Below are 14,926 nucleotides of genomic sequence, written 5' to 3' on the forward strand. Positions count from 1 at the left end.
TTTATTTTCATCTACAATAAATGAAATAAAAACATCACCCTATACAATCCACTATTAGCAGTGAGTACAACAGCAAAAATTATTGTACAATTTATACATACTAAAATATTTTCTTTCTCTAGAAATAACTCAGAACAAAACCTAATCACTGTTAAGACTTAATTTGGGAAATCTCAAATTACAATAGGGAAAAACCAACTCATGGTATATTCAGCCCAAAACAAAGGTTCCCGGTCATAAGGCTATAAGATTAGTAAGTGCAAGTGGTAGAATAAAGCATGCTCAAATTGTATGCCTGGGTCTTTGTATATTTATCAAACTTTTAAATTAAACAAGACTAAAGAAATTTCTTAAGCAAAGCAAGATAATTGGGAATTCTGCATTTCTTTTGCCGTTTTTGTGACCCAACTTACACAATGCGCAAAGTGCTAAGCAACACTACAGAAACACATTTACATCAACACTGAAGACCTGGGGAAATGAAATCCAACAATTTTATTTTAATGAGCTGTATTTTCTAAACTTTTGTTTTATTTTTTTCCTGTTTTCATACAGTATTGAAAACAAAACGCGGCACATTCACATTTTCCCGAGGAACTGTAAAGATGATCTCTACAGGGATAAACGTTGTAAGCCTGAAGCTCAATCAACTGATGTTGAAAATTCTCAAAGGGAGTAAAGGCTTGATCTGAATGGTCTAGAACATGTACTGTAATTTAATAGAAGAGATGGTCGTCTTAATATTAATGATTTAAAAGAACTTCCCAGTCCATGCGAATAGTACAGTCCAAGAGTAAATCAAATTTCTGAGCGCATTTTATGCTACATATGTGTATACTTTGCGATCCTCAGGTGTTCGTGCCAAATATTCTCTCTCAATTAGTCCTTCAATACGTTTCTTAATAACAACTGGGCTTGGTAAGAATCGAGCCTTCAACTGCTGAGTTACCTAAAAAAGAAGATAAAAAGGACTTATTTTTACCAAAAATTTTCTTTATTTTCATATAAACACCAAAAAATCCTATCTTTGACCAGAACTAATGCATCACTTTAAGGTTCAGGGATAAAAGACAGAAAAATTTTAAAGGTTTTATTTAGAAGATACTTCCTCACATCAAAATGTATTTTATGCTACATAATGTGTATAAATGTTAAAGTGAATTAGTAAATTAACTGGAAACCACCTATAATTAACCAATTTGGCACTATTAATTCACAGAACTGGAGTAGCATAATGTGTTTAGGAGCACAATGCTGGACACAGACTACCTGGGTTAAATTCCAACTCTTTATCACTTAACTAACTCTGGGATCTTGGGAAACTTCTGTGTATGCTAAATGAGTTAACAGATGTAATGTCCTGGAATAATGGCCACTCATATCAAGTGCGTGTTTTGCTACTTTTCTCCACATTTCCCAAGGCCCACAGGATTGACAATTCTTTGAAATCTCCAACACTTCATTTAGCAACTAAAATCTACAACATTAATGGCAACAAACCTGCTCTCAACCCACCTGAGATCTCCAATACTCTTGGACTTTTTCTTTCTGGCAATTAGTGCCTTCTTTCAAACTTAGCTCCTTTACAGAGTCCCAACCCAACTACATTCACAATCATTTCAGCTGCACTTTGAATCAACTGATTCCTCTGGTCTTATTCCATAATCACCTTCTGGTCAAATTTACCTTTTCTATCTACCGCCTCATTCCAAAATTACTACAGATATCCTTGCTGACTAAAGCTGTGGTTTTTATACCATTTGTGTAGAACAGAAAGCAAACAGTAATCACAGTCCAAACATGTACAGTTTGATGCCTATTTTGTAAAATTTCATTGAAATAGTCACTCATCTAGGTTGTCTAAAATAGCTTTCATGCTATAACTGACCATTTACAAAAAAACATTTGCCAACTTCTGGTAAAAATAACAGAAATTTACAGTTTTCAAGTCTGCCAAGTTCTTAAGCACTATTTTTCCACAGATACTATTACAAATTTCCAACAATCTCCTTATGCTCATCAACTTACATTACCTTATTTCCCATTTTATATAGGGAAAAAGAGGACATTTCACTTTGAAATTCTTTAAACGCCCAGCTTACATATACATGTATCAATCATCCTTCATTTGCACACAACTATGTATCCTGTCCTGGGTTCTTAGAAAGAGGCATATTTAGGCCGGCGCCGTGGCTCAATAGGCTAATCCTCCACCTTGTGGCGCCGGCACACCGGGTTCTAGTCCCGGTCGGGGCACCGGATTCTGTCCCGGCTGCCCCTCTTCCAGGCCAGCTCTCTGCTGTGGCCTGGGAGTGCAGTGGAGGATGGCCCAAGTCCTTGGGCCCTGCACCCCATGGGAGACCAGGAGAAGCACCTGGCTCCTGCTTTCGGATCAGTGTGGTGTGCCGGCTGCAGCGCGCCGGCCACGGTGGCCATTGGAGCGTGAACCAACGGCAAAGGAAGATCTTTCTCTCTGTCTCTCTCTCTCTCTCTCACTGTCCACTCTGCCTGTCAAAAAAATTTAAAAAAAAAAAAAATTAAAAAAGAGGCATATTTAGTAATATGCATGTTAATATGTTTACTACCCACCTATGACTTCCTTATAACCCTCATCTTTACTCTCCTAGACTTCGGTATTATTCCCTCATCCTGTCTTTCTCTCCTTTTTTTTTTCTTCCTTTGACAGGCAGAGTTAGACAGTGAGAAAGGTCTTCCTTTTTCCGTTGGTTCATCCCCCAAATGGCCGCTACGGCTGGCACGCTGCGCCAATCCAAAGCCAGGAGCCAGGTGCTTCTCCTGGTCTCCCATGGGGTGCAGGGCCCAAGGACTTGGGCCATCCTCCACTGAACTCCTGGGCCACAGCAGAGAGCCGGACTGGAAGAGGAGCAACCGGGGCATAATCTGGCGCCCCAACTGGGACTAGAACCCAGAGTGCCGGTGCCGCAGGAGGAGGATTAGCCAAGTGAGCTGCGGCGCCGTCCTCCTTTTATTTTTAAGCATACCTTCCTTATCATTAGGGTATAAACATGTTCAGTATCTTCCCATTCAGAAGACAAAACCCAGAATCCCTCACTTCATGACATTCTTCTAGTACAATTTCCTCTGCCTTTACCCTTTAGTCAGTATCTCAACAGATAAGACGCTTCTGGTTTCACTTCATTTACTTCCCAGGACACTGCCATGGATATCTAGTCTTACAGTCCAGTGAAAATATCTGGGATAGCTACCCAGTCATCTAACTGCCAGGTGTTCACCTTGGTCTTTATTTTTGAAATTACTGCCCATTTGCACACCTTGTGATTCTCTTCCCTTGCCATACGATGCTTATTGTGTTTTGTTTTGCTTTTCTTCTATAGCAATGTTCCTGAACTTGCACATAGTTCAGAATTATTGACAGAGCTTGTTAAAACCAGACTGCTGGGCTCTACCTGCAAAGACTTCTGGGTGGAGCTTGAGTATATGTAGTTCTAACAAGTTCCCAGGTGATAATGATGTAGTTGGTCTAGGAATCACATTCTGAAAACAAGGGTTCAAAGGCCTTTCCTCAATGCCATCTGCTATTCTCACTGCTTTCTAAATCAAGACAAAGAGGCCTATTCTATAGTTTTCTTTTTCTTCAGGCTACCCCCGAGTAATTTAATCCAAACACATGGCTTTAACCTCATTACCATACAGTGAATTTCCAATTCAACTTGCAGTCCTCACACTAGAGGCTTCCAACTGACCTAATGGATACTGGCCCTAGATAAATGTTATCAACCAAAATCTGGACCATAGTAGCATATTACCTTTTCCCTTTCTGGTAGAGGATCCCCAACTCTTCCCCTCTAATTTACTATCACCTGCCAATTCTACTTCCCAATTACTTTAATTCATCTTCCTACCCTCTACAAAGTCTTCACATAGGCCATAACCACTCATCTCTTACTTGATATATTTTAATGGCCTCTTAGTGGGTCTCCTTCTCCTTAAGTTCCCAATTTATAAAATAAAAACACTCAATAAATGGTAAATTAAAAATATTTAAGAAAAAAGTTTAGAAGTGAAATTTTTTCTTTATTCTTCATGTGAAAATACCCTATTGTCATTAGAAAGGTATTTTGTTCAAAGTAAGTGCCATGTTTTTAATAAAGTGGTATGTAACTGTGGCTTACTAATTTAAGTTTAAAAAATTAGCTGAAAACAGTACTTTGCTAAATAAAAGTTGTTAGTAACCTTATTCTCTGCTTCTATATTACCCCAGTCTTGATGTGTTCTCACCTCTGCTACTAAAACATTGTGCTGCATCTTCTTTCTAGATTTCATTATCCGCACTATAGCAGCTTCTATCTCATGTTTTCTGTCATCGTCTACTTTCTGCCTTGTTTCTTTCCTTTCTGGGTCGGATTCACCTTGTTTGGCAGCAACTAAAATAGAAATAAAAGCATTTACAATAAATGCAATCAAAACATTTGGCTTATAAGCAATTGATATAGTTTAGTATTATTCACAAAGAAAAACCAATGGCAACCTCTGAATATATACTACTTATTAATCCAAATACTAAAAAAATCTAAATTATTTTCAAAAATAAAGAATTTAATTTTACAGCAATAAAATAAACTTTCTTTTCATAGAATAAGACAATTCTTTTCCTGAAAGAAAAATGTAGCTGGATCTCTTCAGTAGTAAAATTAACAGCAAACTATTTTTATTATATGAGACTTCCACAGGTCAACTAATATTTTACCACCTCAGCTTCAAATTAAACTTCACCAACATTATCTAAAACATGTGAATTGTCATCTATTTCAAAATACAGTTGTAATCTCTACAGCATTGATGAGTGGAAAGAACACGTACTGTCAAGATTCTGTCAGCTAAATAAGTAATTAAAAACACCACTAGGGCATCAGTTAACGGAAATTCCTAACAGTCAAGTTAATTCATTTGTACTTCTTATCTAAATCTTCTACAATTCTATTATCTAACAAATTCTGGTAATACATTTTATGAGTTTTTTTATGTCACTACCTCATTACCACAAATTCATTCACACTTTAACAGAACATTACTCTCTCCTCCCCTAGTTGTCAAAGCATCTGCTAAGGGAATACAGAAGACAGACCTCTTTCCTACAACTTCATTCTAATTGAAATAGCAGAAAAAGAAAACAGAAGATTGATTTTTGACATATTTGGTCGTTAAAAGGAAACACTGAAATTTCTGGGGGTAGAAATTGGGAAATCACAAACAAGATCTTTGGACATTGCTAACTAAGGCAAGGCAAGAGATAGCACACGCTACAGTTCAGAATATCATTCTGGTGTGCACATCCATTCAGCTGTTTCTAATTAATTAGAATCCTTCAGTAAAAAAATACTGCTTTCAGCATCATTTCCCAGTGTTATTACTAATTAATATCTTAGCAGGCCAGCGCTGAGGATCAATAGGCTAATCCTCCACCTGTGGCGCTGGCACACTGGGTTCTAGTCCCAGTTGGGGCACCAGATTCTGTCTCGGTCGTTCCTCTTCCTGTCCAGCTCTCTGCTGTGGCCTGGGAGAGCAGTGGAAGATGGCCCAAGTGCTTGGGCCCTGCACCCCATGGGAGACCAGGAGTAAGGACCTGGCTCCTGGCTTCGGATCAGCGTGGTGCGCTGACTGCAGCAGCCATTGAGGGGTGAACCAACGGAAAAGGAAAACCTTTCTCTCTCTCTCTCTCTACTCTGCCTTTCAAAACAAAAACAAAAACAAAAACAAAAAAAAACCCCCTAATATCTTAGCAAAAAAGAATGGATGAAAATAACCTATGAATAATACTTTTCCTAAAAAAAAAAAAAGGGTCATGTGAAAAGTTAAAAAAATAGATACTAGTTCAAATGGAAGTAAAGAGACATAAAATTGAAATAATGTAGAAACTTTGATAGTATCCTAGATTCTAAAAGGTATGAAAGGAATCTTTGAGACAACTGAGGACACCGAAATAAGGTACACAGATAATATGTAATGCACTATTACAGTGATGTAGGGAAATATTTCATTCTAAGAAGTATCTGTTGAAGTTTAGAGGGAAAGTGTTGTTTGTGAATCAATTTCAAATGCTGTCACAAAGACATACATACACAGGGGGAGGAAGAGAAAGCATATATGGAAAAATTTCAATGGCTGGTACATAAGAGTACCCCAAAAAGTTTGTGGGAAATAGAATTCAAAGATGTTTATCTTGGTACAAGGAAAAGCTGAAATTCACACATATAAGTGGTCTTCAAAAAGTTCAGAGAAAATGTGTATTATGAAAAAATCTATGCATTGATTTTAAAAATTTTTGTACGAAAATATGTATTTTTACAAATAAATATTTTATTTAATGTGCTTGGGAAAGCAGGGAAAGACAGCCAAGTGCTTGGACTCCTACCATTCACATATGAGAGTCAGGTGGAGGTTCAGGCTTGGCCCAGCCCTTGCTGTCAAGGCGATTTGGGGAGTGAACAAGTGAACAGAATCTCTCTTTCTGTCTCTTCCTCTCTCTGACTTTCAAATAAAATCTTAAAAAAAAAAAAAAAAAAAAAAATGTTGGGGAAATTTTTTTTAACAATCTGTTTCTTTTGGCTTTGGTCACCTAAATAGGCATACTCCTTAAATATGCATAAAAAAAGATAAATGAGAAGACTGTGGTCATAATATATTAAAATATGATGGCTTTGAAAAATGTGAGCACAGGGCCTCACTCACAGAGTCCAACACAACAATCTGTACTTAACAACGAGAACAGAAGGGTTTGCTTGTTTGAGGGCCTACAAATATAGCTATATGTATGCTGAGGCAAGAGGAGTTTAAGCAGGCAAGTGGTGAAGATGGAGAGTACTGTCACCACTGGAAACTGCTGTAGACTAAAACAAATCTAATTCTTTTCAAATATTGTGTTATGTGAATAATTTTGTTAGCTTCTTTACAAAACTGCTACTGCTGGCTACAGTAAAAACAGCATATAAGGGAAAGGTCAGAGTCTGTGTTTTTGATGTTACTGAGCCTTTGGCAATTTAAGAAAACCAATGCACCAACATGGTCACAATATTTACTGCCAAAGAGAAAATTTTCACTTAAACAAAATATGACTCAGAGCCAAGATCATCTAAAACCATCCTCAAATGAAAAATACTTCTTTGCAGAATTTTATCATTGAAAAGAACTTTCAAGAGCTCATCTAGTCAAATCCTTCATCATATAAAACCAATCTCTATTTTAATCACACTTAACATGCTATACACAAACATGTGCTGCATACAACTTAATACCAAAAACTAAAAATTCAGAAGTTATTTTTTCACAATAACTGCTCATTACTGGACATGATGCAATCAGGGATTACAAAGATACTTATCCAGGGCAAAGCAGGGTGAAGACAGGTAATTCAGATATATATATACCTATATCTATTTTGTGAAATCTAGGATACAAATAAGCACTGAAATTCCAAATCCAAAACCTGCATCTGCTCAAATCTATAAGCTTAAAGGCCTTGCACCAGAGGAGAAAAGAAAATTATATTCCATGATACTTTAAAGATTGTTTAATATTTCTGTGTCACAAAGACTTGGGCCAACCTGGGCTGCTGAGATTACAATGATACAGTTCCCAACTATGAGACAAGCTGATCAGGCTTTAACAGACACTCCACACTGGTTCACAAAGCATACAAACAAAAAAAATCAAAAAGATCAAGGAGGAAAACAAATGAAGTATGCACAAAAAGTTCTCAAATCAATGTATTCTGGTAATGATATATTTTTAACACTAATCTTTCACTAAATATCTATTTTTAAATCAGAAAACTATAGGTATTTTAAAAACTGATCTTACCTAGCTTACTCTAAAATACTATTTTACTACACAAATAAGCTGTAATGGATGAATTAGTACTGGGAAGCTTCTCTAAATAGTAATTTTGAAACCAGACAGTAAACTACATGATTTTTAAATATCCCCAAAAGTAGGGTACCTTCTTCCCCTTAAATAAATAGATAATACACACTTTGCATTATGTTAAATATATAATCGATACAATTTTTCACTATGAACTTAGAAGTCTATACTACAAGCTGTTCAAAACTGTAATTTCTATGTCTTAGAATTCAAGATAATATATAATTTAAGATTTTAAATCCTAAATGTTTATCAAAACATAAACAGTTGTATTTAAAAGACCAAATTTTACATAGGTAAATTTTGAAAAATGTTAAGTGGGTTTTAAAAATAGACTTCCAGTGGCTATTAGTTAACGAGTTATAAATAATTTAAGTACTAGCATGTTTGCAAAATTTCATTTGCTGAAAAACAAGGAAAGAAGTACCTTGTTCACATTATGAATTATTTTCCAAAATGCTTATTGTACTTGGATTCAATTACATTTTGATACAAGCATTTATCAATAAAAATTGCTTTATTTCTTATGCGTAAGAATCACACAGCACTAGAAAAACGTTATTTTTTAATAGAAACAGATGAAAATGTTTTCTAGAGAAAAAAAATATAATCTTTTTAAGAGGAAAAGTATAATTCCAGATACCTGTTTGAATCTTGACTCTGTGTAGTTTGGATGTGAACTGATCGTTAACTGTAAATATGTGACCATTTTCTATTTCCTTTGACTTGGGCTCTTTGGTAAGAACCCGCTGTGTTGGTTTACCACAGGCGAGGGACTGTAGGGCTCTAACAAGCTCTCTTTCAGGGATATCTGTCTCTTGCTGAATTTCCTGAAATTTCATCAGATTGACATAATTAGACTTATTGGAAAATTAAGAGCACATTAGTTAATTAGCAAGTAAATTGACCAAGCAGTGGTTAGAGAAAGGTAATTCTATTAAAGAAATAATTTACAACAAGAATTCCCTGAATATTATGACTTATCATTAAAATCTCATTGTTTAAACAAACTGAAAAAGGGTGATTTAAATTACAAAATATTAAAACATGTTCTTTTTTGTTCCAAGAGATATAATGCCTCATCCAAATATGTCATCCAGTAGAGATTATCAAGAACCTACTTTAATGTTTAGGTAAAAATAAAGTGTTAACCAACATGTAACTACTGATTTTAGAAACATTTTATAATTTTCCTTCCAGGATGAGGTATACTACTATTCAATTAATAACATCTTTCCTAGAAAGAGAGTAAAGTGAGCCTGATTGCAGTTCTTCTATTATACAATTAAAATTTACATCACAGGAATAGGTTTGAGCCTTGCTCCTAGCACTGGAGCAGCTCCAATCTTATGCTTCCTGCCAATGCAGATCCCAAGAGGCAATGGTGACTGCTCATGTAGCTGAGTTTTGATATCCGCATGGGAGACCCTGGACTGTGTTCCTGGCTCCAAGCTTTGGCCCTGGCATTTGGGGAGTAAAGCAGCGACATGGAGTGCAGTCCATCAGTCTCCCATAAATAGTTACAATCTAAGTTGACTGTATTTACTGCCTGTGTGTAAGCAAATGAAAACAAAATCTTAAAATCTGGAAATCAGAAAGATTTCTATTTTCAAGTTCAAGATCCAATATTTTACTACATATTATGGTAACAGTAAGATGCTAAATACTAGGAAAAAAGCAGCCAGGGAAAGAATGCCGTAAAAATTTTAATGCACTATTCTCTTTTGATGTCAATGATAGTAAGAGACTCATATACTTAAAATACTTCTATAATTTAGTCTTATCTATAAGGATATGTTGAGTTAAAGTTAGGATCTGAGGAAATATGAATTTCAGTGATTATATACATTCCTTTCCTTCAAATGATCCTAAATGTGCTGTCAATTTTAATACCAGAAAATTAAAATAACACTATTATTAGAAGGGATATATTATGCATGTTAAAAGTGACTTACACATTACAGTTATTGTTTAATTACATTCAAAAAACCAAAAATACTATCTTAGGGGCTATTTCTCTGCTAATTACAGCTAATTCTCAGAAGTAACTACTGCAATTCACTATATATCTTTCCACACCTTTTCCTATTCATCTATATACACATGAATGCAAATACACACATTTACATTTATGTATATGAACATACCCTCCTATTTAAACCTAATATCAGTGTTAAACATAAATGAGATAATAACATAGGGATTTTTCTACTAATTACTTCAGATTTTCCACATTAGCATAGATATTAAAGCCACATGGAATTCCACAGCATTGCTATCATGATACAGATGCAGACTGAGAGTGGATTCAACTTTGTTCTGCTATAACCATTTCTGTCTTTGAACACAATTGCCAGATTTTTTAAAGAAAAATTCTATAGAAATATATTATGGCCAGCGCCGTGGCTCAATAGGCTAATCCTCTGCCTGCAGCGCCGGCACTCCGGGTTCTGTCCCGGTTGCCCCTCTTCCAGTCCAGCTCTCTGCTATGGCCCGGGAGTGCAGTGGAGGTTGGCCCAAGTCTTTGGGTCCTGCACCCACATGGGAGACCAGGAGAAGCACCTGGCTCCTGGCTTCGGATCAGCTCGGGTGCGCCAGCCGCAGTGCACTGGCCGCAGTGGCCATTTGGAGGGTGAACCAACGGTAAAGGAAGACCTTTCTCTCTGTCTCTCTCACTGTCCACTCTGCCTGTCAAAAAAAGAAAAAAAAAAAGAAAAAGAAAAAAAAAAAGAAAAAGAAATATATTGGCTTTCTCCAAGTCATAAACATTTTGTATTTGATAGATACCAACAAACTGCCTTTTAAATGCTTAAAAATGTAACCCATACAACAATGTATGATATCCATTCCCTCACTCCTGTCTTTAGCACCATTTTTTTCTTTTGCCTGTTTACTGAACTAAAAATGGTGTGTCATTATTTTAATTTGTAACTTCTCAGGATCACTAGGAGAGAAAAACCCATCTTTTTATATTTGCAAGGTATCTGTAACTCCTCTTCTGTTGTTTGTCTACTTAATATGCCTTGAATGTTTTTCTACCTAATCATTGGTTTAATAATGACTTATTGGTGTTCTTTATAAGTTATGGTTTTCCAATTCTGACACATGTTGTAAATAGTTTCTCCCAGTTCCTATGATTTATAACACAGATGCTTTACTGAATTTTTATATGGCTAAGTCTGTCAGTCTTTGTGTTTTTTTTTTTTTTTTTTTTTTTTTTGTGGTGGGAGGAGGGCAGGTAAATTTTAAAAATGAGCCTTCTTATACGAAGGCTATCAAAAATACCCTATTTTATTATCTGTATAGATTTATGCTTATATTCAGAGTTTCACATATATCTGGAAAATCTGTATTTGATTTGATACACACAACTAAGGACCTCAAAGTATCCTGCCCTCCTAGGATAATAAACCAGTTAACTTAGTTTGACTGAAAAGAAGTTGATCACATTACAAACACCCACAAAATATACATCAATCTGGTTCTGGAAACTACTTTGTTCAAATTAGCTGTCTGTGCTTTTACTTTGTGGTATGTTTTGCTTTTAGGGAAAATTTCTTCCTGGGCTTCCCAATCTCAATACCTCTTCCTATTTGCAGAGTGGGCAGGCTTAGCCTACTCTTGTGAATTTTCTTATCCAGATAAATTCTGGGATCATCTTCTTGAGTTTAATTTTAAAAGTTAAAATTATTTTGGGAATTTTGATTAGGAATTAATCAAATGTATAGCAGCCTTAAAAATGTCAACATCCTTGTAAAATGTTAAGTTCCCACTGAAGCAGATTTACCATTTCCTGATCTTTTACTTTGTCTCCTGGATGTAAATCTTCAAGTAGTATTTCTTGTTAGAGTGATTCCTAGGAAGATTAGGATTCTTGATAAAATATCCTTTTCCTTATGTTCTTTCCTGTCTAATGCTGGTCTATAGAAAAGGTAGCTTTTTCAACAAAACTCTTAAGAGTCTGATCACCTGATTATCACACACTGCCAAGGTGACAATCATACTGTCTCCAAATACTGTAAATTCCTTCATTATACTTACAGATGTTCACCCTTCTTTTCTAGCACATTAGTTAGGAGCTGCAGAGCTAGGTGGAAATAGCAGAAGTAAAAGCAGATATCCTTATTCCTAACTTTAATAAGGTATCTAGTATTCTACTACCAACCACAGTTATACTTAAGTCTCACATTAGATAAACTCTTATGATGTTAAGGGCATTTCATTCTATTCCTACGTGGCTAAACGTCTCTTACCCTAGAAATAAAAAGGGCAGAGGGAACAGGGGTTTGGCACAGTGGTTAAGATGCCTTCATTGTATATAGGAGAGCCTGGTTTGAATCCCGCCTTCTCCACTTCTGATCCAGCCTTCTGCTAATAAACATCCTGGGAGGCAGCAAAAGATAGTTCATGTGGTTGGGTCCCTACCACATGTTGCAGACCTGGATTGAGTCCTGGACTCCTGGGTTTGGCCTGGCCTACTCTGACTGTTGTGGGCCTGTGTGGAGTGAAAGAACGCATAGATCTCTGTGTCTGCTTTTCAAATAAAACTGAAATACAAATAAAAAAAATGAGGATTTTGTCAAACTATTTTGTAAATCTATACAGATCATCAGTTGGCTTTTGCCTTAACATGACATCCAGCAATTCAGAAAATTGTTAATTTTACTATTATATTTTAACTATATTAATGAATTTCCTCATGTTAATGCACCTTTGTATTCTATGGATAAATCCTATTTGAACACAGTGTATTATTCTTTTAATACACTGCTGAATATGACTTACTAACATTTATGACTTATGCATTTACACTGATTAACCCATAGTTTCTTTGCTCTATGTTCCTTGTTCAGTTTTAGTAACAAAATTTTATTAACCTCATATATTTGCAAGAGAAATATGTATATTTGGCTTTCTGAATTAGAATACTGTTTTTTTTTTTTTTAAATTTTTGACAGGCAGAGTGGACAGCAGAGGGAGACAGAGAGAAAGGTCTTCCTTTTTGCCTTTGGTTCACCCTCCAATGGCCGCCGCGGTAGGCACGCTGCGGCGGGCGCACCGCGCTGTTCTGATGGCAGGACCCAGGTGCTTATCCTGGTCTCCCATGCGGGTGCAGGACCCAAGAACTTGGGCCATCCTCCACTGCACTCCCGGGCCACAGCAGAGAGCTGGCCTGGAAGAGGGGCAACCGGGACAGGATCGGTGCCCAGACCGGGACTAGAACCTGGTGTGCCGGTGCAGCAAGGCGGAGGATTAGCCTACTGAGCCACGGCGCCGGCTGTTTTTAATTTTTAATTTGTTTATTGGGTTATTCAAATCTTCTACACCTGCCTGCCTCCCTCCCTGACAACTATGTGGTTACCCAGTAATTTGTGGGATTCCTCTGTGGAATTGTCTCTTTGTATTTCTGCTCATTCTCCCTCAAATATTTTGGTTGTATCACTGATGACTATTATAAATTCTTGATGAAATTTGACAGCTTTCTATTTAAATTATACTGACATTAATTAATATTGCTACTGCCCATGATTACTTTTATATTTGATATTATCAAAAATTTTAAAGTACCATAAAGAGCAGTAAGAAAAACATTAATAATTACTATCCATACCTCTTTCAAAAGACAAATGCTAGTTACTAAAATCCAAAGTAGAGACTGTCACTGTATATATTTTCCCTATTTTTAGCTGTTTTGAATCACAATAAATGTGTACACACTATGTGTGTGTGTGAATACAAGGGTGAAAAGGCCTTAGCAGCCTGACTACTGTGAATTAATTATGACCCTGGAAATCAAAGCCACCTACTACAGTCAACTTCCAAATAGCTCATAATGATCTAATGTATGTGAGTGTGTGTTTTAAGATTTTATTTATTTGAAAGGTAGAGGCATGGGGGGGTGGGGATGGGGAGAAGGGGAGGGAGAGAGAGAGAGGGAGACAGAGAGAGAGAGGGAGAGAGAGGGAGGGAGAGAGAGGAAGAGGGAGGGAGAGAGGGAAGGAGGGAGGGAGGGGGAGAGAGAGAGAGAGGGAGGGAGGGAGGGAGAGGGAAGGAGAGAGGGGGAGGAGGGAGGGAGGGAGAGGGAAGGAGGGAGAGGGAAGGAGAGAAGGGGAGGAGGGAGGGAGGGAAGGAGGGAGGAAGGGAGAGAGGGAGGGAGGGAGAGAGATTTCCACCTGCCAGTTTACTCCCCAGATAGTCACAACAGCCAGAGCTGGGCCAATTTGAAGCCAGGAGCTTCTTCTGAGTCTCCCACAAAGGTGCCGGGGCCCAGAGACATGGGCCATCTTTTATTGCTTTCTCAGGCCACAGCAGGGAGGTGGATCAGAAGTGGAGCAGCTGGGACTCGAACTGGCGCCCATATGAGATGCTGGCATTGCAGGCAGGGCTATGCCACAGTGCTGACTCCCTTGATGTGTTTTTAGCTTGTTTTTTTTTTTTTACTTTTTTTCTGTCTCACTTCGGTGACCAAGAAAACAAGGAAGTGACAGTGTGTGTGACTTTCACAGTTTGTTCATATTGCAGGTTCTGACTTGGGCTCTTGGACTGTTGAGCAAAAGGAAGCCATTAGCACATGTGGACAATTAAATACCCACGTGGAAAAGACTACATGGAGGTAAACCAAGGCCTCTTATCTAAAGCCAAAACAACTTTGCAAGCTGTATGAGCCATCATGGAAGTCTACTTCCCAACCCCAGTCAAACCATTAGATTAATGAAATTCGAACTGACATCTAAATGCAACCTCAAGCCAGAATCACCCAACCAAGCCCATACTGGATCCCTGACTCTTAGAAACCATGGGAGTTGTAGTGGCTGTTTTAAATCACTAAGTTTTGAAATCTGTTATATAGTATTAAGTAACTAATATACCACTTTACTGAACTCAAAGGATATTCAAAGACAAAGATTAGTTTCTTTTGAAATTGTCAGAGATGAATAATTTTAACTATCTCTTAATTTTGGGAGATGATTTTATAAAAGAGTTAATAAAATTAAAGCAGCACATTACAGAGAAACACACCATA

The 14,926-nt window shown here is 37.0% G+C and overlaps 1 protein-coding gene across 1 annotated transcript in view; it reads right to left on the reverse strand.

Annotated features, from left to right (window-relative positions):
* Nucleotides 1-476: 476 nt before the first annotated feature.
* The window catches only part of CUL3 (cullin 3), a 139,466-nt gene continuing 125,016 nt past the window's right edge, over nt 477-14,926 (reverse strand). The window contains exons 14-16 of the mRNA XM_062192901.1: nt 8,546-8,732; nt 4,261-4,406; nt 477-949 (exon numbers count right to left, since the gene is read on the reverse strand). Coding sequence (XP_062048885.1) covers nt 818-949; nt 4,261-4,406; nt 8,546-8,732 — 465 coding nt within the window. The 3' untranslated portion in view covers nt 477-817. The remainder of the gene's footprint in view (nt 950-4,260; nt 4,407-8,545; nt 8,733-14,926) is intronic.

The sequence above is a fragment of the Lepus europaeus genome, chromosome 1 (genome assembly GCF_033115175.1).
Source record: "Lepus europaeus isolate LE1 chromosome 1, mLepTim1.pri, whole genome shotgun sequence".
NCBI lineage: Eukaryota > Metazoa > Chordata > Mammalia > Lagomorpha > Leporidae > Lepus > Lepus europaeus.